The following is a 21,906-nucleotide window of genomic DNA, read 5'->3' on the forward strand; positions in this document are numbered from 1 at the left end:
TCAGTTATAGGTGACAGTAGAAACCTACTAACATGAATTTTTCAAAGACTTTATGATGCCTAAGTGACCAATGGCTAACAATTTGGCACCTTTGTTGCAAATGAGAGATGCTTTCCCCTTTTTAAAGACAACACTTAACACTATAATATTAGTAAATAAAAGTTAGCTCAATTTATTCGTTTTCATTGGAACACGCCTCCTATACTCTAAGTATTCCAGCACTTCCCAGAAAAAGTGGGTGGCTCTTAAAAGAGCCTTTGTTTTTCAGAACTGGGAATGTTAATACTGCTAAACGTTTCACTTGCCCTTTGCCTTGTGGTGGCTCTCGGTCTTCTTGGGCAGCAGCACCGCCTGGATGTTGGGGAGGACACCACCCTGAGCGATGGTCACTCGACCCAGCAGCTTGTTGAGCTCCTCGTCGTTCCGGATTGCAAGCTGCAGGTGGCGCGGGATGATGCGGGTCTTCTTGTTGTCTCGGGCCGCGTTGCCCGCCAGCTCCAGGATCTCGGCCGTCAGGTATTCCAGCACCGCCGCCAGATACACCGGGGCCCCGGCGCCGACCCGCTCGGAGTAGTTACCCTTACGGAGGAGCCGGTGCACTCGGCCCACGGGGAACTGGAGCCCGGCCCGCGAAGAGCGAGTTTTAGCCTTGGCACGAGCTTTTCCTCCTTGCTTCCCGCGCCCAGACATGGCAAGCTGAGGAATAGCACAAACGCCACAGAAAAAGCAGAAAAAAAAGTGGTCTGTAAGCAGCAACAAGATGGCAGTTATAGTGCTGGGTGGAATTGCCGCAAGCGAGACAGGATTGGTTAAAGTCTTCTGTTTTCTGTCTAACCAATAAGAAAAGAGATGTAGTGGAGGTAAATTTACATAATCTCGTCACCAATGCGTTGTCAAATCAGATATGAATATTCGTAAACACCTTATTTGCATAGGCCACCTATAAAAGAGCAGATTCTATTTACAAGCAGGCATTTCCCGATCTACGTGTATTGTTCGGTGTTGTGTTTTCAGAGATGCCTGAGCCGGCCAAGTCCGCTCCTGCTCCGAAGAAGGGCTCCAAGAAGGCGGTGACCAAGGCGCAGAAGAAGGACGGCAAGAAGCGCAAGCGCAGCCGCAAGGAGAGCTACTCCGTGTACGTGTACAAGGTGCTGAAGCAGGTCCACCCGGACACCGGCATCTCGTCCAAGGCCATGGGCATCATGAACTCGTTTGTGAACGACATCTTCGAGCGCATCGCGGGCGAGGCGTCGCGCTTGGCTCATTACAACAAGCGTTCGACCATCACATCCAGGGAGATCCAGACGGCCGTGCGCCTGCTGCTGCCCGGGGAGCTGGCCAAACACGCGGTGTCCGAGGGCACCAAGGCCGTCACCAAGTACACCAGCTCCAAGTAAATATGCCTGGCCGCATGTTAAACCAAAGGCTCTTTTCAGAGCCACTTACATTTTCATTTAAGGAGTTGTATACTCTTTCTGCTCTTTCTTTGCTGGGCATTCAAGTGCAGTTATGTTTGGTGCCCGAGATAATGAAGTGAGAAGCTTATTCTTTGGGAAGAAAGCTGTTAATCTAACATTTCCCCAAACCCGTTCTGTACTAAAAAGACCAGGTTTTTTTTTTTTTTTTTTTCTTATTTCCATAGGTAAGGAAGGGTGGCTGGCTATTTGATATTACGAGGAGGGATAATCATTGCGTTTTTCGTAATCTGGATGTTGGGAGGTTTCATAAAAAATGAAAAAATTCACCAAGAAGAGAGATGTAGCCTAATGCTGGGAGAGGAAGTTATTTTTGTAAAAAGACTTATTGATGTGTTAGAGATCTGTAGATGTGAAGTGTTTTTCAGTTCTACCTGGACATCTTTGAAAGAACATTGCCTCAGAAGAACATTAGTTGGAATTTAAATTTTGTGAGGTAAATAGTCTTTCGTTCTCACAGCCTCAGTTTCTTACTTTAAAAATGAGAATATTATGGGAGTTCCCTGGGTTGTCCAATGGTTAGGACTTGGCTTTTTCACTGCCTTGGCCTGTTCAATCCTTGGGAGGGAAACTAAGGTCCTGCCAGCTCTGTGGGGCAGCCCCCCCCCCCCCCCCCCAATTATTGTAACCAACTCCATTGACAACACGTGTGTGGAAAAAAAATGCAATAATTATAATAAACACAAACATGTTAGATATACAACTCATGAAGTTATTTATGGACATTATGAGGTCGCTTTTTTCCATCATTCCTACACTTAACATATAATAAAGACAAGTTTTTAAAGTACTATTATACTCAGAAGTAATAATAATACTATAATGAATGAGGAAAGTTCTGGCCCATGAAATTAGACATTCTTTTGTTTAGTACAACCCTATGCGGACTTCTGTGGAAAATTCTTCAAGAGATGGGAATACCAGACCATCTTACTTGCCTCCTGAGAAATCTGTATGCAGGTAAAGAATTAACAGTCTGGACATGGAACAACAGACTGATTCCAAACTGGGAAAGGAGTACAAGGCTGTATATTGTCACCCTGCTTATTTAACTTCTATGCAGATAATATCATGTGAAATGCCAGCATGAAATGCCAGTTGGATGAAGCACAAGCTGGAATCAAGATTGCCAGGAGAAATATCAGTAACCTCAGGTATGTAGATGACACCACCCTTATGGCAGAAAACAAAGAGGAACTGAAGAGCTTCTTGATGAAACTAAAAGAGGAGAGTGAAAAAGCTGGCTTAAAACTTAGCATTCAAAAAACGAAGACCATGGCATCTGGTCCCATCACATCATGGCAAATAGATGGTGAAACATTGGAAACAGCCACAGGCTTTCTTTTCTTGGGCTCTAAAATCACTGCAGATCGTGACTGCAGCCATGAAATTAAAAGACACTTGCTCCTTGTAAGAAAAGCTGTGACCAACCTAGACAGCATACTAAAAAGCCAGAGACGTTACTTTGCCAACAAAGGTCCGTCTAGTCAAAGATATGGTTTTTCCAGTAATGTATGGATGTGAGAGTTGGACTATAATGAAAGCTGCACGCTGAAGAACTGATGTTTATGAACTGTGGTGTTGGAGGATACTTTTGGGAGTCCCTTGGACTGCAAGATCAAACCAGTCAATCCTAAGGAAAATCAGTCCTGAATATTCATTGGAAGGATTGATGCTGAAGCTGAAGCTCCAATACTTTGGCTACCTGATATGAAGCACTGACTCATTTGAAAAGACCCTGATGCTGGGAAAGATTGAAGGAAGGAGTATAAGGGGACAACAGAGAATGAGATGGTTTGCTGACATCACGGACTTGATGGACATGAGTTTAAGCAAGCTTAGGGATTTGATGATGGACAGGGAAGCCTGGGGTGCTGCAGTCCATGGTGTCACAAAGAGTCAAACACAGCTGAGTAACTGAGCTGAACTGATGGGGCCTTCCCCCATAACCTTTGTTTTAGATCCTCTCTGAGGTGTCTTCCCTGAAAGCTCAGTTGATAAAGAATCTGCCTGCAATGCAGGAGACCCTAGTTTGATTCCTGGGTCAGAAAGATCTGCAGGATTGGGATAGGCTACTCACTCCAGTATTCTGGCCTGGTGCCGGGAGCCGTTATGGGAGGTCCCGCCGGTGACGAGGTCACGAGGAAAATATCTGACAGGCAAGGCCGTCTAGGATAAGGGACCCTCCAGGTTGGCCTCGGCCCCTACCCTACCCTAAATCCTCCCCCCTTTTCTGCTGTTGTTCTTGTTTGCCCTGCTGCAGATTCTTGTGTTGCCTGCTGAGAGCTCTCCCGCTCCTCTTTCACTGAATAAAGACCAACTTAAAAGCTAATTAATAAATCTCCTGGACGCTGGTACCCTATGAAGGGGCCAAGGATGAATGAAGGAAATGCTTCAATTCAATCCCTTTTGCTGGCATTCTGGCTTGTTTGATAAATATGTGCTCTCATTGCACAAAATGCTCATGATTGTTCTAAACATCCTAAGCACAGTACACTAACAAAAGAAACTATTAAGCATAGGCCCCTTCATGGGGTGAGAAAAGCCCCACAAATGTTATAGCCACAAATGTGCCTAATAAAAAATAGTTTAGATAGAGATTAGCTGGTGACTTCTTGCAGGTAATTAACTTTTGGACTAACAGCCTGTTTTGTGCCATATCTACTGTTTTTGCAATCCTTTGCATTTCTGTTCTGTGACAAGGTAATCCTATCTAGTTCCCTTGGAGATGACACCTAATAGAAAGAAAATAGATTAACCACAAAAAAGACAGGGTCGGCTACTGAAGTTGCTTAAAGTTGCACCAGGTGCAAACCATAAATTGTCAACAGGCCTGAAGGCCAAAAGATATTATACATAGAGATTAACCATTAAAAAGGCCCTAGTAGGCACAGAGCCCTTTGTGGGGTGAGGAGGCCTTATTACAGAATACAAAAAGTATTGTTTTGAGGGTGGTTATTGGATCAGCATTTGATTGATGTTAATGTGCTGAGGTTGTGCAGTGGAGGCTATTGTTGATATAGTTGGAGATCTAGTAAAATAGGGGTTTAGCCCTAGTGTAAAAACAATAAGGTAATTGTTGATTTTGGCCAGGAGTGCTGGACAGGGGCTGCCTCTCTGGAGCCACAGGGTCTTTGTGTGTTAAACCTTTTGGATAAATTTGGCTGAGAATTTCTGCAGAAGGACTGTCTTTTGTGTTGACAGGGTTGTATTTCTATTATGTTACAACTTGCTGTGCCATGAGACTGCCAATTTTCTGTTTTCTGCTAACCTCAAGGCCAGAAGATAATGTACAAAAAATCTATGGGTAAAGACTCTCGTAAACAAAAAACATACAGAGAACACCTGGTTTCGTGAAGGACAAGCTGATGTAATGTTAAACTAAGTCTATGTGCTTATCTCCCCCTTAGAAATGTACCAACATAGGGTATAAATGCTACGGTGAAAAATAAAGCAACTGCCAGACTTTGCCGCACCTTCCTGGTCTGGTCTTTCTCTCTCCCCTTTTCTTTCTCTCTCTCATATTCACCGACGCCATTCATCCTGAGGGTTCCCCTGGATCCTGCTGGGGCTGGACCCCGGCAGCCTGGAGAGTTCCATGGACTGTATGGTCCATTGACATGTATATTCCATAGGGTCACAAAGGCTTGTCAGGACTGAGTGACTTTCATTGAAGTATCAACATTTGATGCAAGCTTCCTGACTTATTTTGCAGAAGTGAAAACCCTTCCACTGAGTGGAAAATGTTAACTAATTCATGAACATGACCACCTAGCTCCATGCCTCCTGGAGCCTAAAGTGAAGTGAAGAGGCTCAGTCACATCTGACTCTTTGCAACCCCGTGGACTGTAGCCTAACAGGCTCCTCCATCCATGGGATTCTTCAGGCAAGAATACTGGAGTGTGTTGCCATTTCCTTCTCCAGGGCATCTTCCTGAACCAGGGATCAAACCCAGGTCTCCTGCATTGCAGGCAGACGCTTTACCCTCTGAGGGAAGAGGGTAAACCTTTTTCCTGGTGAACCTTTCCCTAGGTTTACAGGGAAGCCTGGAACCTAAGATCTGATCAATTTAACACTTGTAACACCACACTGTTACTCTTTATAACTCAGTGAGAGAATTTTGTATAATCTAATCAAGTACCCTGGGAGACCACTTCCCTCAGCCAGCTTTTAAAAACCCTTTCAGGAGCTTGAGGCTTTTTAGGGCCTGAACCACCTCTCATTGCAAGGCTTTAGATTAAGCCTTTCTCTATTCCCAATGGCAACGTTTTAGTTTGGCCTCACTGTGTGTTGGGCACAGGAGAGTGAATTAACATTTTTGCTGTTAAAATGTAGACACCCTAGCTACAAAGGGAAATGTAAACTGTTGCTGTTAAAGCAATGTCAAAATTATGTGAGTCTGCAGCATTTAGGAAGCATTTACTAGTATCTATGGAGAAGGCATGGCAACCCACTCTAGTACTCATGCCTGGGAAATCCCATGGATGGCAGAGCCTGGTAGACTACACTCCATAGGGTTGTGAAGAGTTGGACACGTTTGAGCGACTTCACTTTCACTTTTCACTTTCATGCACTGGAGAAGGAAATGGCAACCCACTCTAGTATTCTTGCCTGGACAATCCCAGGGACGGGAGCCTGGTGGGTTGCCGTCTATGGGGTTGCACAGAGTCGGACACGGCTGACGTGACTTAGCAGCAGCAGCAGTACTAGTATCTATAGTCATTTTTATATTTACCCTTCTAAATTTCAGATATGTAGTTATAATCTTAAAGAACATCATTGAATAAATACATTAATCAATAATTCTTAAACATGTAGGTGCATTAATTTTTGGTTGGTGGTCTGACAAATAATCACAATTATAGTGGCTTAAAACAATACATTTATAATTTTATGGTTCTTTAGATCAGCATTCAGAAATGAATCTCATTGAGGTAAAATGAAGCTGTCAGAGGGCTGTGGCCTTTAAGAGTGAACCCGTTTCCATGCCTTTTGCAACACCTGGAGTGTTGTCTTTGTTCCTTTGCTCATGGCACCTTTCCTAGATTTCGAAGTAAGCAGTATCTGGCCAAATCATTTTCATACTGCCTTCTCTCTGGATATGCACTCTGATTCCTGCCGGGGTCCAGCCCCAGCAGGATCCAGGGGGCACCCTCAGGATGAACAGCGTTGGCGAGAGAGAGAGAAGACACGTGAGACCCGCCTTGATAGGGCCAAGTCTGCGAGGAGGTGGGGGGAGAGAGAGAGAGAGAGTGACCAGACGGGGGTGTTCGCAGGGTCTGGCAGAGTCTGGCAGAGTCTGGCAATGCTTTATTTTTTACCGTGGCTTTTATACCCTAAATTAGTACATTTCTAAGGGGAAGATAGTTTAACATTACATCAGCTTGTTCTTCACGAAACCAGGGTGTTTTCTGCATACTTCTTTGTTTATGAGGGTCTTGTACATTATCTTCTGACCTTGGGGCCTATTGACATTTTATGCAAGTCAGGTGAATGTAAACCTATTTTCTGTTTCTATGGTGACCTTAACTGAAAGGTAGCAGTCTCATAGGGCAACAGTACAGAGTAGAAGTATAACCTTGTTAACACAAAAATTAATCCTTCTGCAGAAGTTGTCAGTTGCGTTTATCTAAGAAGTTTACCCCACACTGACTCTGCGACTTTGGTGAGGCAGCTTCTGCCTAGCACTCCTGGCTGACAATTAACAACCATTTCATTGTTACCACACTAGGGCTAAGTTCTTATTTCTCTAGATCTTTAACTATATTAACAATGGTTTCTATAACGCAACCTTAGCACATTAAAAGCAAAAACACAGCAAGCAAAACACAGCAAGCAAACGTCAACCCAATAACCACCTTTAGAATAATTTTTCTTATGTTTTCTAATAGGACTCCTTCACCCCTCAAAAATGCTCTATGTCTATTAGGGCTTTTATATAATCAGGTTCTTTATGCTATTTTATGATTAGGGTATTATAAGCAATCATGCATATTAGTACCAAGGGCATAAATGCATTTGGCTAACAAACTACCAGCAAAGGAGTTTAAATTAAAACACTCCTTTCACCCTGGATAATCTCATAAAATACCACCACCTGGGAAACTTATTGATTAAAGTTCTAAATTGATTCTTATTTGGAAAGAGATCGGGGAAGGCCTTCTACCTGTGTCACAGAAATTAGGGAGTAGTCTATTGAAGCAAGCATCAGAAAGACAGATATCATCTTTAAGGTGAGCGCCGGGGGCAGCTTTTCGGAATCCCTGAAAACCTGATCTGCCTTGCCTGTCAGGTTTTCTCCTGATGACCTTGTCATGGGTGGGATCTCGTGAGCTGGCCTTTTCGAAACCCCTGAAAACCTGATCTGCCTTGCCAGTCAGGTTTTCTCCCTCATGACCTTGTCATGGGTAGGGTCTTGTGTGGTGGCTCCCAGCAGATTCCCTCTTCCATTGATAAGGGCCCTTGAATTATATTAGGCTCACTTGGGTTGTCTAGGATAACCTTCTATTTATGTATTTGCCCTCACCACCCAGCATGTGGGATCTTAGTTTACCAACTAGGCATCAAACCCCTACCCCCTGCAGTGGAATCATGGAGCCGTAACCACTGGACCACCAGGGTACACCCTAGGATAGCCCTATTTAAAGTCAAATGATTAGTAACGTAAATAGCATCTGCAACCTTAATTCCCATTTGTTATGTGTCCCAACATATTCACAGACTACAGAGTTTAGACAAAATTGTGGAGGCATCATTGTATCTAGCACAGTAAGTGACAGTATTTTTAAAATTTGACAGAATGCTATATATTTTGCTTTTGGTGGGAGGAGGAACATATGGACACACTATTGTATGTAATTTCTGGGAGTTCATATGCTCCACTAAATCTCATGTAGTAGACCTGGTTTAGATATTTACCTCTGGGACTACAGAAAGCAAAAACTGTCTATTTACAATAATATGAAGTCTTAAGTACAGCTATATGGTTTTTTAAAATTCTTTCAGTATATTTAATAAATATATATTATATAATATACATTTATATAATGCATATATATGTTGTCGCTTTTGTTCTTTATGTATGTTGTGTTATTTGAATGTTTGCATACATTTTTGTGTATGTTGTGTTGTAAACTCAAGTGTTGTGCTTTGAGTGGGAAGCCTGCGATTCATGAAAGTAATTTACACAATGTTATAGGCTATTATGACTTTTTTCCTACCAGGGTTGAAATCTTAAAGCAGTTTAAAATACACTCCTAGCATTTGTTCAATATGGGATGTCATTTATAGCGGTTTATAACCTTAAGCAGGTTTGTAAATGGGGCTTTTCTTGTGGTTCAGCAGTAAAGAATACGCCTGCAAGGTAGGAGACGTGGGAGAGGAAGGTTGGGTCTCTGGTCTTGGAAGAAGCCCTGGAGGAGGGCATGGTAACCCACTCCAGTACTCTTGCCTGGAGAATCCCATGCACAGAAGAGCCTGGTGGGCTACAGTCCAGAAGGTCACAAAGAGTTAGACACGACTGAAGTGACTGAGCACACACACTCCTAGGTTTGTAATTATGAGAAACGGTAAGTTATAATGACTGTCATATATGTGATCATATGACAGGAGAGTGGTGGTAACTGGAATGACGTATGAATTGTTTTTTCATTAATTTTTTTATTGCTGACCGAGATGAACACAGTCATATGAAATCCACCTTGCGAGAAACTAACATAGTTTAAGGGAGAGAATGCACCAAAATACTTTCTGGGCATTTCTTTCCTGAACTGCCAGTGTTATGAATCCTAATATGGTAGTTTGGCAATGGCCTAATTTTTCATTAGAGAAACCTTGGACAAATTCTCTTTAGAACTAAATGGCCCTGTTCTGGAAACAGTGATACTCACTTTTCAACCACTATGTTCATTAATTGACCTGTTCCCATTAATATTTTGAAAAGTTACATTGCTTTAAGCAAATAAATCGAATACATGTACATTTTCTTCTTACCACAACACTAATAAAAGAAGCATTGCATTACATCCCCATATGGCACATACCACATGGTCAGCCTGCTCCTGGTGTCACAGCCAGGATCACACCCCGAACACAGAGCGCCTCCTGCGGAAGAAGGTGGTCGGTGGGTTCTACATCCAAGACTCCAGATCCCGGGCAAGCCAGGCCTTCCCCCGCCACGCTCTGCTTCCTTGACTGGAAAGGGCCCAGAACTGCCTAACAGGTGTTGTACTGGCTGGAAATTTTGGGTTTGATGTGGGGCTGCTGGGTGAGGTGAGGATGGGAGCTTTAGCTCTCTGCTGCTCAGCAAGACCTTTCAGAGGCTGGACACTCTGGGACTGGGAAGCCTGCCGTTCTTGGGCTGAGAGCAGGTGCCGCTATCCACCAAATCGCATCTCCTCACCAGTAAAAATGGATGCGTACACTAGCCCCCGGGAGATTGCAGCAGACTGCGGTGCCTCCCTGCTTACCCTGGTCAGCCTGTCACAGGCTTTGCCCACAGCGGGTATGTCTTCCCAACTGCATGCAGCTTGGTCTGGTGGTTGCAACCGCTCGGCCCTGCGTGCAGTATGCTCCGATCACCTTGTCCATTACGGACCTGGCAAGCCCACCTTGCACTGATAAAAAAAAGCATTGTAAAACTAAAGTTGCTCTTTTCATGAATTTAGTTTGTAAGACACACTTCACACCAGTTTAGGTGATACTTGCATGTTCACACTTGACTAGCCTTGAGCTAGTGAGCAGTGAAAAGGAAAAAAAAAAAAAAAAAAAAGCTATGCTGCTAATAACCCAAGTAAAGGAAGATTATTATGCTCTCAACCGAACGGTGTATGGTGTATAGAGTGTTAGCACCATACAGCAACAAGCTGCTTTGGGTAAAGTAATGGAAAGAAAAACCAATTTTGGCAACCGGTAGTTGTTACAACCCTTCTACTGGAAAAGTGGGTGGCTCTTAAAAGAGCCTTTGGAATCAAATATGCATAAACGCCCCTTTGTCTGGATTACTTGGAGCTGGTGTACTTGGTGACGGCCTTGGTGCCCTCAGACACCGCGTGTTTGGCCAGCTCCCCGGGCAGCAGCAGGCGCACGGCCGTCTGGATCTCCCTGGATGTGATGGTCGAGCGCTTGTTGTAATGCGCCAGACGCGATGCCTCGCCCGCGATGCGCTCGAAGATGTCGTTCACAAACGAGTTCATGATGCCCATGGCCTTGGACGAGATGCCGGTGTCCGGGTGGACCTGCTTCAGCACCTTGTACACGTACACGGAGTAGCTCTCCTTGCGGCTGCGCTTGCGCTTCTTGCCGTCCTTCTTCTGCGCCTTGGTCACGGCCTTCTTAGAGCCCTTTTTAGGGGCAGGAGCGGACTTGGCTGGCTCAGGCATACCTAACAAACGGCAGACGTTCTAATCAAACAAAAAAGTGTGCTACTGTTACATTGGTCATCATATTTGTAGAAGCATTACGCAAATATGGTATGTAAAGTTTTGCAGTCTGATTGGATAAATTCTGTTAGTAGCATAGGAATATGCAAATTATGTGCCATCAGTTCTCGTTTTTAATTGGTTGCTACCGTTAAGACACTTTAGCCAATCAAAGGGCGTAACTTACAATTCGGCTTACAAGTATAATTGCCTCTGATTTGCTAAGGTAATTTGTGTGCGTTTTTCTTTTCTTTCGTTGGTGGCGTTTGTTAGATCGTTAAGATGTCTGGACGCGGAAAGCAAGGTGGCAAAGCCCGGGCTAAGGCCAAGACACGCTCTTCGCGGGCTGGACTTCAGTTTCCTGTGGGACGAGTGCACCGTTTGCTTCGCAAAGGGAACTATGCCGAGCGTGTAGGGGCGGGCGCGCCGGTGTATCTGGCGGCGGTGCTGGAGTACTTGACGGCCGAGATCCTGGAGCTGGCGGGCAACGCGGCCCGAGACAACAAGAAGACCCGTATCATCCCACGCCACCTGCAGCTGGCCATCCGCAACGATGAGGAGCTCAACAAGCTGCTGGGCAAAGTCACCATCGCTCAGGGCGGCGTCCTGCCCAACATCCAGGCGGTGCTGCTCCCTAAGAAAACCGAGAGCCACCATAAGGCCAAGGGCAAGTAAACTGGAATAGTCAAGTTCTTGTTCCTTGAGCATTCAACCTTAGCCAAAGGCTCTTTTCAGAGCCACCCACGCATTCATTAAAAGGGCTTACATTTTTTTTTTTTAATCCGAATGCTTTTTAGTACAATTTGTTCTTCTTGCAAGTGCTGACGTATTGCTGTCAGTGTTTGCATTTTGAAACGCCAAACTAATCACCTAATTTAAAGTTACCAAAAAATTTCTCTGCCAAGTATGTGATCTACAGAAGCCTTGTGTAACAAGTAACTTAAATTGATTAATTTATCAGGTCCTCAGGGTTCTAAATCTTGAGAAAAGAGTTGCAGTAAGATATTGAAAAGTAAATACTAAAAGTTGACATGGAGATACTGACCTACAGGTTGTTAAAGCCACTCCTTTAGTACTACTCCTTGTTGAAAGGAATTATTTTGCACTCTAATGGGACAAATTGATCTACAGTTTACACTTTCGCTTTTAATAGCCAGTCTCTACTAAGCTGGGCCCTAGTTAACTGTGAATAAGCATACAGTACTTCATAGCCTGGAGGTAAAATTCATTTAGGTAGGGCTTAATACTGGGTCACCTTGAGTTCAAGGAGCAAACAGTTAACACTTGGTTTAATACAATAGGAAGTGTGAGATTATTTCAGGGTTAATGGTTTTAGTGCATTCTCGAAAATTCTGTACAAAGAAATATTAAGAATCTCTAATAAGAACTGAAGCCTGCACAGGCCCCAGTCTGTCTGTGGTTTGGGGTTGCTATATGTTTCAGCTTGTCTCCCGTGAAGACAAAGTCCTCTTCTTTGATAGAATATCTGACATAGTTGGGTTTCGTATCTTCTAGGCAGGGGAGTTCAGAGATTGAGACCTGGACTTTGATTTGAGGTAGAGGTAACCAGACCATGCAGACTGGGATGGTTAACCCAGTTAACCCAGTGTTAATGCAGTCTGGATTCATAGCAGTTATAGTTAGTTGACTCCTTAATAGTTCCTAAAAGGTGTTATGTCTTTCCAGAAGGTGTCTTTCCTCTCCCTTTCCCCGATATCTTATAGATATAATCAGATCACAACCTATATGAGTGTAAAATCTGAAACTTTTATATATCATTAATATACACTGTACTGTAATTCTAGGGGTTCTTTTCTCTTATGGCCACAGCTCTCCAAGCAAAAAATTGACACTGGTACATGATGGCTTGGAATGAACTGCAAGAGTTCATCCAGTGACTGCCAAGGGAAAGCCATTTAGGTCTTATGGGGAAGTTAGAGAAAGGTGTGTTCAGGGGGCCTGGTTTGGGGGTTACAATAAGTTTTCAGGCTTCTTTCCAACTTCTGCTTTCTTATGATCTCTGAACCACTAAGGTGATGGTTCTCAATCCTATTACGTCCAGCACTCTTTATATAACAAATACTGTAGCTACTCCTTTTCTTATACTGAAGTGGAATTTATAGATAATATAATCTACCAATACATAGCTGTAATATAAAAAAGAAAATAAAAGGAAAGTACTTTGTTGAAAGAGTTCAAAAAGAGAAATGTAGAAATTGATGCAAAATTAGCTTTACTAAACTTGAATGAGGACATAAAAATAACTTGACCAACCACATGCAACATACGCCTTTTCAGAAAGTGATTTTTAAAAAAAGCCAGTGTCAGGTGCCAAATTTTAACATTTTTATTCCACGAAAAACATTAAGCATTGTGATAAATTGTGTTAAATTCTGCTGAGAAAAGCCACAGAACGTTGTAAAGAAATGGCAAAAGGAGACGGAGGCGAGAAAGGGTTGAAAACAGCCATTCAAAAGAAGGCTTACGTCATCGGGGAGTGAACTTGTCTACCAATACGGTCACTGCGAGCCATAAGGAACAGTTGACTTGTCCAATCAGAACGGGACTCTCTTTATATATACTGGAAGAAAGGGGTAGGGCTTCGTTTTCCCATCAGTTAGCTGGTTTTGGGAATTCTGTCATGGCGCGCACTAAACAGACAGCCCGCAAGTCCACCGGCGGCAAGGCGCCGCGCAAGCAGCTGGCCACCAAGGCGGCCCGCAAGAGCGCTCCGGCCACCGGCGGCGTGAAGAAGCCGCACCGCTACAGGCCCGGCACCGTGGCTCTGCGCGAGATCCGCCGCTACCAGAAGTCCACCGAGCTGCTGATCCGCAAGCTGCCGTTCCAGCGGCTGGTGCGCGAGATCGCGCAGGACTTCAAGACCGACCTGCGCTTCCAGAGCTCGGCCGTGATGGCGCTGCAGGAGGCGTGCGAGGCCTACCTGGTGGGGCTCTTCGAGGACACCAACCTGTGTGCCATCCACGCCAAGCGCGTCACCATCATGCCCAAGGACATCCAGCTCGCCCGCCGCATCCGCGGGGAGAGGGCCTAGATGTTTTTCAAATAAGTACCAACTTTGAATCCAAAGGCTCTTCTCAGAGCCACCACTTTCTCTGTGAAAGAGTTGTGTACTGTCTCCATTTCGAGGGACGAGAAACCCCGCCCCCCGTTGCTCAGGTAAAATAGGAATTACAAGCTCTTTTAAGAGAAGTTGGGTGGCTCTGAAAAGAGCCGTTAAGAAATTAATCCTCTTAATGCTCCTACTTCTTGGGGATCGCCTTTTTTGGCTTGACCGCCTTAGGCTTGGCTACCTTGGGCTTATGAACATTAGCCTTGACTGGGCTCTTGACCGACTTGGGCTTGGCTGTCTTCACCTTTTTCGGGCTTTTGGCCACTTTCTTGGCCCCAGTAGTAGGCTTCACCTTCTTCAACGTCTTAGCGGTTTTTTTCGGGGTGCCCACACCCATGACTTTCTTGGACTTCTTAGCCGCCCCGGTAGCCTTCTTGGGCTTGGCCGCGCCCGCCTTCTTCGCCTTGGGCTTGGCCTCCCCGGCGGCCGCCTTCTTGTTGAGCTTGAAAGAGCCGGAAGCCCCGGTGCCCTTGGTCTGCACCAGGGTGCCCTTGCTCACCAGGCTCTTGAGACCCAGCTTGATGCGGCTGTTGTTTTTCTCCACATCGTAGCCGGCGGCCGCCAGTGCCTTTTTGAGCGCAGCCAGAGACACGCCGCTGCGCTCCTTGGAGGCGGCGACAGCCTTGGTGATGAGCTCGGACACCGAGGGCCCGGACGCCTTGCGCTTCGCGGCACCGGTGGACTTGCGGGCCTTTTTCTTCACGGGTGTCTTCTCCGCAGGAGAAGCAGCAGGAGCCGCGGCAGGTACAGTTTCAGACATGATTGTCGGTTTGGTTGCCTAACAGTAAAAAAATAAAGTCTCTGAGTTGAGTAGCCGGGCCTCCGAACGTCTCTATTTATACACACAGCGCCACCGCGCGCTGATTGGTTCCCAGCTGTCTTCATCTTGACAGCAACCTAGTCTCAGCTCTGTCCTGGAATTGTGTTTGTTACAATTCAAGAAAGCAAAAAATAAAAAATTTCCTGTGGAGGCATCACACCAAGTGTATTCTACAATGAACCAGGACATCTCAGGGTTTGAGACTTTTGTGGTTACTTCCTCCAGTTTTTATCACGTTGTTGAAAGCCTTTTTCAAAAGCCCCTGACAGTTATGCAGATTCAGAAGTCAGAGGGACAACTTTTTGATTTTCTTTTAAAATACAAATCTTCTCTTTCTGTCTTCAATAACATGCTCTCAAGTGACATTCTATAGATTCTTGGCTTTTCATGCCTTCAACAACGGCTTGATTCTTCTTGAGATTTGCCCAGAAAATCTGTTTCGTATGAGGAGAAATAACACAGACTCTTTCAGGACTTCCCTACATAAAGCTGTATAGTAAAGGCTCCTTGGAATAGTAGCAATATCTGATGAGAAAAGTCATTATTTAGTTTGAAAAAAGTTTATCATAGCTTCTTGTGACTATTTAGAGCATTAGTTAATTTGGGGCCTTCAGGCATTCAAAATGTGTCTAGGAAAATGGCAAAAGCAATAACTAATGATCATCTTGTCATGATAGTTGTGCTTGTGTTGCACTAGCTGATGGCAGAGAAGATCCATGTAAAGACTGGTTTATGGGTTTTAAATATTATTTCATTTACCTTGATTTTACTAAGAAGGATCACTTATTAAAATGTTCACAAGCTCTTGAGTTCTGAGTTCTGTCATGCTTCTGGAAGATCAGTTTGGGAAAGTAAGTAACAGAATTAAGGAATATACACGTTCACAACACCCACACACATACATAATTCCCTTAAGAGAGTGAAATTTAAAAGCATTTATATTCACTACTATGTTTCTTATTTAATCAAGGATATAAGTTTATAGGAAACATATTGTAACTTATACTTTCTGTTCACTAGGAAATAGATTGATGGTAAAAAGTAAAAAGAGCTTTGATTTTCTTCTTCACTCCTCAAAATATGTCTTTAACATATTATGTTTATATTTAAGCAGCCTGGACTTCTTTGTATTTTTGATGAAGCTTATGAACCCCTTTCCAGAATAGTGCTTTTTAGTGCTTAAGTTAATAGTATTAAAATATCATTATCAAATTTATTAAAAAATCCAAATTGGTGAGGTATGCATGTATTCTTTATTAATTCACTACATAACAAGATTACCCATATGACCAAGTTTAGAAGGTGTGATATATTTAAACAATATGAGAGATGGAGATTGACAGCTGCTACTGTGACTTGATATGAATATAGCTCAGGTCCTGTCACCCACACTGTTTGTTGCCTGCATTCAGAATAGGAGGAAATGCTAAGGTTTGGTTGTAGTATAATAAAAATAAAGTTGGAGTTTTTGTTCTATACAATGATCTGAATCCATCTATATATCCCAGGTTAAGAAGTCTATTCTGGAATTTGTTTCTGTGCACTGCACACTCATGGAGCAGCTTTAATAATCTTGGTTGTCCTCACAGACCATAGAGCTCTGATGATATTGGTTCTCCTCACAGATCATGGAGAAAAAGCAAAAAAAAAAAAAAAAAAAAATCTAAGTCAACTGGAACTCAAAGGAATTAACAATTCATTAAATCTTTATGTGAGCTTCCTTGGTGGCTCAGACAGTAAAGGAACTGCCTGCAATGTAGGAGACTGGGGCTTGATCCATGGGTGGGGAAGATCTGGAGGAGGGAATGGCTACCCACTCTGTTATTGCCTGGAGAATTCCATGGACAGAGGAGCCTGGTGGGCTACAGTCCATGGGGTCGCAAAGAATCAGAGAGGACAGGGCAACGAACACGTTAAAAAAAAAAAAAAAAAATCTAAATTTTTATGTGCTATTTTGTGGAATCCTCAAAGGAAGGTTTTAGTAAATTAATTACTTAGACTTTCACTTTAGAGGCATGAGTTTTGAGTGGAGGAGTTGAGAGAACACAGGATACTGTAATATGTCATACTAAATAATGCTGAGTAATTGCTTATTTGCAGATGTTTTTAAAAAGTTGTATTATCTCTTTTAAATTTCAGTGCTCTATAATTTACACTTTCTTATACATTTAAAAGGGAAAAAAAAATGTATAGACTGCTCAAGGTCACAAGCCAGTATGTGGAGCAGGCTGTCTCCAGAGCGTGACTGGAGTAATGCCACTGGTTTGCAGAAATAGAATGTGGTTACAGATATAATGCTAGATACAACCTGTCTGTAAATTAATTTATAATCATACCACAAATTTTAGGCTTACAGCCTAAGTTTTTTTTTAAATTCACTTTAGGGTATATATATTCATAAATCTCCAGTGTAGCACTCAATGGCTCTGTTGCTCTGTTTAAATCTGTAGTTAAAGCACTTCATAAAGGACAATAGCATGTGTTATCTGATTATGTAATATTCTAGGAAGTCTGAAGAAGGTATCAGGCTTTTTTGGGGAAAGTGTATAAACTGTTGCCTCAGTTAATGGCTGCCCGTTTTGTATGCACGCACAAACACAATTTATATTCCATCTCCATGATCCAGTCGCTGCAGGCGCCTTGCCTAGCTGCTGTAGCCGTGACCAAGCGACAAATAAGCGAAGGGCGGGAACTGAATGTGGTTACCGCCCCTGCTCTTGCAGTTTTCAAACAGGTCCGTTCGGTTACTATAAATACTCTAAAGGGCACCCTTACTCTTGTTCGCTGTTGTTCAATTAGTGGCTCCAAGATGTCTGGACGTGGTAAAGGAGGAAAGGGTCTCGGAAAAGGTGGTGCTAAGCGCCATCGTAAAGTTCTCCGGGATAATATTCAGGGCATTACTAAGCCCGCCATTCGTCGCCTGGCACGCCGTGGTGGTGTTAAGCGGATCTCTGGGCTTATCTATGAGGAGACTCGCGGGGTGCTGAAGGTGTTCTTGGAGAACGTGATCCGGGACGCGGTCACCTACACCGAGCACGCCAAACGCAAGACTGTTACCGCCATGGACGTGGTCTACGCGCTCAAGCGCCAGGGCCGCACCCTGTATGGCTTCGGCGGATAAGTTCTAGGCTGCTATTTGGCCTAGCCGAGTGAAACCAAAGGCCCTTTTCAGGGCCACTTACCCATTCACTTAAAAGAGTTTGGCGCTTTGTGATGTAATACGGAGGTGTTTAGGCTGCTATTGGTTTTAGTTCATCGGTTTTTTTTTTTAACTCCCTGCGTTTCAGGTTGCAGATCACCAGAGCTGATTCAGTTTGCATTATAACATACTTGAACTATATATTTAGCGGGTAGTAGTGAACAGGCCTGAGAAGGCAATGGCAACTCACTCCAGTACTCTTACCTAGAAGATCCCATGGACGGAGGAACCTTGTAGGCTGCAGTCCATGGGGTCGCAAAGAGTCGGATACGGCTGAGCGGCTTCACTTTCACTTTTCACTTGCATGTATTGCAGAAGGAAATGGCAACCCACTCCAGTGTTCTTGCCTGGAGAATCCCAGGGACGGGGGATCCTGGTGGGCTGCCGTCTGTAGGGTCGCACAGAGTCGGACACGACTGAAGTGACTTAGCAGCAGCAGCAGCAGTGAACAGGCCAGCTCAGTGCGGTAGACACTGCACAGCCGTTAGTGAAAAGCTGAAAGGCGTCTAGAAACAAAAGTAAACTCTGATGCTAGGAAAATGGAAAAATCTAGATAGGCATTGAACTTGAACTGAAGATATTAAAACAGCATGCCTTCTCGGACATAATAAAGGGGAGTGTGTGACTGATCATAAAATATTTTGAAGGCTGTTAAATGCTACTAGAGAAAACTACTTGGTAATTAAGATTGTAAGTCGACTGTGTGTATTATATATATATATTTAGCAGTCCATGGGGTTGCAAATAGTTGGACACCACTGAGCAACTGAGCACACTGCACACGTTTACAAAGTCATTATGTTGGCTCTAAATATTTAGAGTTTAAATATTTAATAATCTATGCCATTGAATAAGTAGTTTATTAGGTTTTCAAGAAAGAATCTCAATACCCCTCTTCAGAAATAAAAAGAAGGAAACCTTGTACACAGGGATGCTATTTTTTGTCTCTCGTTCGATAAGCCATTTAAACCTCTGTATGACTCTTTCCTTTAATTCCAATCTTACAGTTTTGGGGGTGAATGACATTAACTAGTACTTCATATTTTGGCCACTGGTATTATTTTTCATGACATCAAAGAGACAAGGAGAAAAAGAAAGTGGCATTTGAACCATGATGACATACACTTGAAGTCTTGAATAATCATTTTCTATATTTGTGGTGTTTAGCAAATTGCTAACCACTGTTCCCTTATCTGTAATGTAGGTGTAACTTCATATTGTAACTTCATATTTTTGTGAGGATTGAGTGAAACAACCTAGGAATATGTTTATGTATATATTCAACAAATATAGTTTACATATGTTCTTAAGTGAAAGTGTACAAATGGAAGTTCTTTTGGATGTAAACATTAAAAAACCAAACAATTCCAGATAATTAAAATAAAAACTTTCTAGAAAGTTATATTTGCTGACTATACTTAAGGAATTACTTTAACTTAGGCCTTTTTCTTCAGTCCCTTTTTTCTTCAATTTTAGGAAAACAAATCTGATTAATCCAGGTGGGCAGATGCGTACATTAATCAAATATGATGGCCCAAGACAGGAGATAACAAGATAATGGCCACACATGGGGCTCAGTCCTAAGTAGAGTTGTTTCCAGGCCATAAACTCATTTTTATCACCCAGAACTCCTGTGTTAGCTTTTTCTTCTCCATATATTAGATGTTCTCAAAACCTACCACATAAAGAGCATCTTTATTTGCTGGGCACTTTTTTTTGTAAGCCAAGCTCTCACATCTCCGGAGAGCTAATGAAACAGAAACTTTGGGAATGGGGCTAGCAATCTATCCTTTAACAAGCCATCTGGGTGATTCTGATGCATACTCAAGTTCTTTATAGATTCAGTACATAATTCAGCTCTTGGCACTTGAATGTACAATGAACTTGGTGAATGTACCTTCTATCTGTCTAGAAGGTTCTTTCATCAAGCAGTGCACGTGCCATCTCAAAGGTCATTTGCCCTCTTTGCTTACTAGTACAACCTCAGTTTTTTTAAGGTCTCCATTTTCTCCCTGCTTTGTGATCCAGGGAAAGCAGAGTCCCTCTCTTAGGCTCAGGAGTGGGGTTCTGATTCCACCCAAGTCCCTAAGTATTGATTAATTGGTGGGGGGGGGGGGTGAGGGTGGGTATACAGCCAGTTGTTTGTGGCTCTGAGAGCTTTAAACAGTGGAGTTCAGCTTCCCCAAGAATGTAGTCATTAGGCTGAAATTGGAGTTGCTGGTCAACAAACTGTATATGCTGGGGATGGATGTGGAATCAGAAACACTTCAGGCAAAGAATAATTGCAGAGGCCTGGAGGCTGGAGAAAGAGGCCCACAGTTTAAAGGATGCAGGGGAAGGAGGGTGGTGGGAACAAAACCAAAAGCAATGAAGAAATACAAAACAAAATAGAGAAAAAAGAAATCATTTTAGTTTGGGTTGGAGAGAGATGAGGGCCAGACTTTGCAGGGCTTGTGGCCATAGCATAGATTTTTTGATTTCTGGGAGATGGGGGATCAACCAAAGGCTGTGAGCCGGTTTTTTTTTTTTTTTTTTTTTAGCGAAACATAAAGCCCCCCACGGTGATTCTGGAATAGAAACCAAATTCACTATGAATAGAAACCAAATTCACTATGGACAGAAGAGTTTCAGTATCACCACAAACTCAAAGCAAGGTGATCAGAATCAGTCCAAGAGCAATTGTAATTGGCAATCTGAAAATAAACTGGTTTGTATCCTTGTGCTTATTTTTTTAACCTTTTTGAGACAATAAAAGGGAACTCGGATAGACTGGCCAGGGAGGCCGCTTAGGATTGTTTCTGAAAGACAGTAATAGCAGTTCTTGGTTGGATTTGGCATTTAACCGAACCCTTCATTCCTAACTTCCAAAAGGACGCCTCTACCTTGCAGTTTCCGGAGAAATGAGGAAGGGCCCTGCCTTTTATTTTTCGGGATTTATTCTCTTGAGCATAAACCGTAGGCTTTCAAACCTCGGTGTTCGGCTCACAACATTAAAAAGCATCTTTACATCCACAGTTCTTGTTTGCGTTCTGAGCCGGCCCTGAGGACCCTTTTCTTTGTCACTAGGATCGCTGCCTTTTCTGAACTGAGCGCGGGGAGGACTAGAGGCAGGATAGGGGGATGGGCTCGGAAGATCGCAGGGCCCGGACGGAATGGAGATCGTTGAGACAGGTTTCATAGTATGTGGCCGCACCGGCGAGAAGACTGAGTCGGCTGAACACAGAATTCTGTGAATTTTGCAAGTCTAGTTTGTAAAACGAGTCAGGAGACTGGGATGATTGTATTCTTAAAAAAAAAAAAAAGAAAAAATCGAATGACGAGAGCCTCTTTAAAATCCAGGAGAAAGACACAATAAAAAAAATAACTATTGTTCCCTTACTGGAGAGATGCAGCCACCAAACATGTAAAGAATCTTAGACAAAATGCTTAGCCAGAACTCGAAAGCCCTAGGCAAAGACCTAGGGTAGGCGAGAGGGAGTAAAATAAATTATTATTATTAGTAGTAGTAGTGAAAAATCAGTCTTGTCCGACTCTTGCGACCACATGGACTGTGTAGCCCGCAAGGCTCCTCTGTCCACAGGATTTTCCAGGTAAGAATACTGGAGTGTGTTGCCATTTCCCTCTCCAGGGGATTTTCCCGATCCAGGAGTCGAACCCATTTTTCCTGCATTGCAGGCAGATTCTTTACCGACTGAGCTAGGAGGGAAGTCCTGGATTCACACAAAAGAACCTGGGTGGAGACCCACAACGTCATACTTACAAAGTTCCGGTTTTAGAGAGCGGGATTTTCAAACCTAAATGCTGCTTCTCGAACTCTGCAGGGTGACGGTTTACATATAACCAAGATCAGAGATTCATAAAGT

General features: G+C 43.4%; 7 protein-coding genes across 7 annotated transcripts; 4 read left to right on the top strand and 3 right to left on the bottom strand.

Annotated features, from left to right (window-relative positions):
• Positions 1 to 154: 154 nt before the first annotated feature.
• Positions 155 to 789, bottom strand: LOC133059841 (histone H2A type 1-B). The gene has a single exon (XM_061147438.1). It carries the CDS (start codon positions 688 to 690, stop codon positions 298 to 300), a length of 393 nt encoding a protein of 130 aa, XP_061003421.1. The 5' UTR covers positions 691 to 789; the 3' UTR covers positions 155 to 297.
• Positions 790 to 974: 185 nt separating this feature from the next.
• On the top strand, positions 975 to 2,081 carry LOC133059848 (histone H2B type 1-C/E/F/G/I). The gene has a single exon (XM_061147446.1). The coding sequence runs from the start codon at positions 1,017 to 1,019 to the stop codon at positions 1,395 to 1,397; it is 381 nt and encodes a 126-aa protein (XP_061003429.1). The 5' UTR covers positions 975 to 1,016; the 3' UTR covers positions 1,398 to 2,081.
• An 8,333-nt stretch (positions 2,082 to 10,414) lies between these two features.
• On the bottom strand, positions 10,415 to 10,874 carry LOC133059849 (histone H2B type 1-C/E/F/G/I). The gene has a single exon (XM_061147447.1). It carries the CDS (start codon positions 10,853 to 10,855, stop codon positions 10,475 to 10,477), a length of 381 nt encoding a protein of 126 aa, XP_061003430.1. The 5' UTR covers positions 10,856 to 10,874; the 3' UTR covers positions 10,415 to 10,474.
• Positions 10,875 to 11,145: 271 nt separating this feature from the next.
• On the top strand, positions 11,146 to 11,681 carry LOC133059842 (histone H2A type 1). Its single transcript, XM_061147439.1, has one exon. The coding sequence runs from the start codon at positions 11,177 to 11,179 to the stop codon at positions 11,567 to 11,569; it is 393 nt and encodes a 130-aa protein (XP_061003422.1). The 5' UTR covers positions 11,146 to 11,176; the 3' UTR covers positions 11,570 to 11,681.
• Positions 11,682 to 13,049: 1,368 nt separating this feature from the next.
• On the top strand, positions 13,050 to 13,969 carry LOC133059838 (histone H3.1). The gene has a single exon (XM_061147435.1). It carries the CDS (start codon positions 13,536 to 13,538, stop codon positions 13,944 to 13,946), a length of 411 nt encoding a protein of 136 aa, XP_061003418.1. The 5' UTR covers positions 13,050 to 13,535; the 3' UTR covers positions 13,947 to 13,969.
• Positions 13,970 to 14,140: 171 nt separating this feature from the next.
• Positions 14,141 to 15,069, bottom strand: LOC133059837 (histone H1.4-like). The gene has a single exon (XM_061147433.1). It carries the CDS (start codon positions 14,782 to 14,784, stop codon positions 14,155 to 14,157), a length of 630 nt encoding a protein of 209 aa, XP_061003416.1. The 5' UTR covers positions 14,785 to 15,069; the 3' UTR covers positions 14,141 to 14,154.
• A 2,566-nt stretch (positions 15,070 to 17,635) lies between these two features.
• On the top strand, positions 17,636 to 18,025 carry LOC133059854 (histone H4). The gene has a single exon (XM_061147453.1). The coding sequence runs from the start codon at positions 17,654 to 17,656 to the stop codon at positions 17,963 to 17,965; it is 312 nt and encodes a 103-aa protein (XP_061003436.1). The 5' UTR covers positions 17,636 to 17,653; the 3' UTR covers positions 17,966 to 18,025.
• Positions 18,026 to 21,906: the final 3,881 nt, after the last annotated feature.

The sequence above is a fragment of the Dama dama genome, chromosome 7 (assembly GCF_033118175.1).
Source record: "Dama dama isolate Ldn47 chromosome 7, ASM3311817v1, whole genome shotgun sequence".
Taxonomy (NCBI): domain Eukaryota; kingdom Metazoa; phylum Chordata; class Mammalia; order Artiodactyla; family Cervidae; genus Dama; species Dama dama.

Excerpts from the sequence above, each read along its gene's own strand:
- LOC133059841 (XM_061147438.1), bottom strand. The coding sequence starts at position 690 with ATGTCTGGGCGCGGGAAGCAAGGAGGAAAAGCTCGTGCCAAGGCTAAA.
- LOC133059837 (XM_061147433.1), bottom strand. The coding sequence starts at position 14,784 with ATGTCTGAAACTGTACCTGCCGCGGCTCCTGCTGCTTCTCCTGCGGAG.
- LOC133059842 (XM_061147439.1), top strand. The coding sequence starts at position 11,177 with ATGTCTGGACGCGGAAAGCAAGGTGGCAAAGCCCGGGCTAAGGCCAAG.
- LOC133059848 (XM_061147446.1), top strand. The coding sequence starts at position 1,017 with ATGCCTGAGCCGGCCAAGTCCGCTCCTGCTCCGAAGAAGGGCTCCAAG.
- LOC133059838 (XM_061147435.1), top strand. The coding sequence starts at position 13,536 with ATGGCGCGCACTAAACAGACAGCCCGCAAGTCCACCGGCGGCAAGGCG.
- LOC133059849 (XM_061147447.1), bottom strand. The coding sequence starts at position 10,855 with ATGCCTGAGCCAGCCAAGTCCGCTCCTGCCCCTAAAAAGGGCTCTAAG.
- LOC133059854 (XM_061147453.1), top strand. The coding sequence starts at position 17,654 with ATGTCTGGACGTGGTAAAGGAGGAAAGGGTCTCGGAAAAGGTGGTGCT.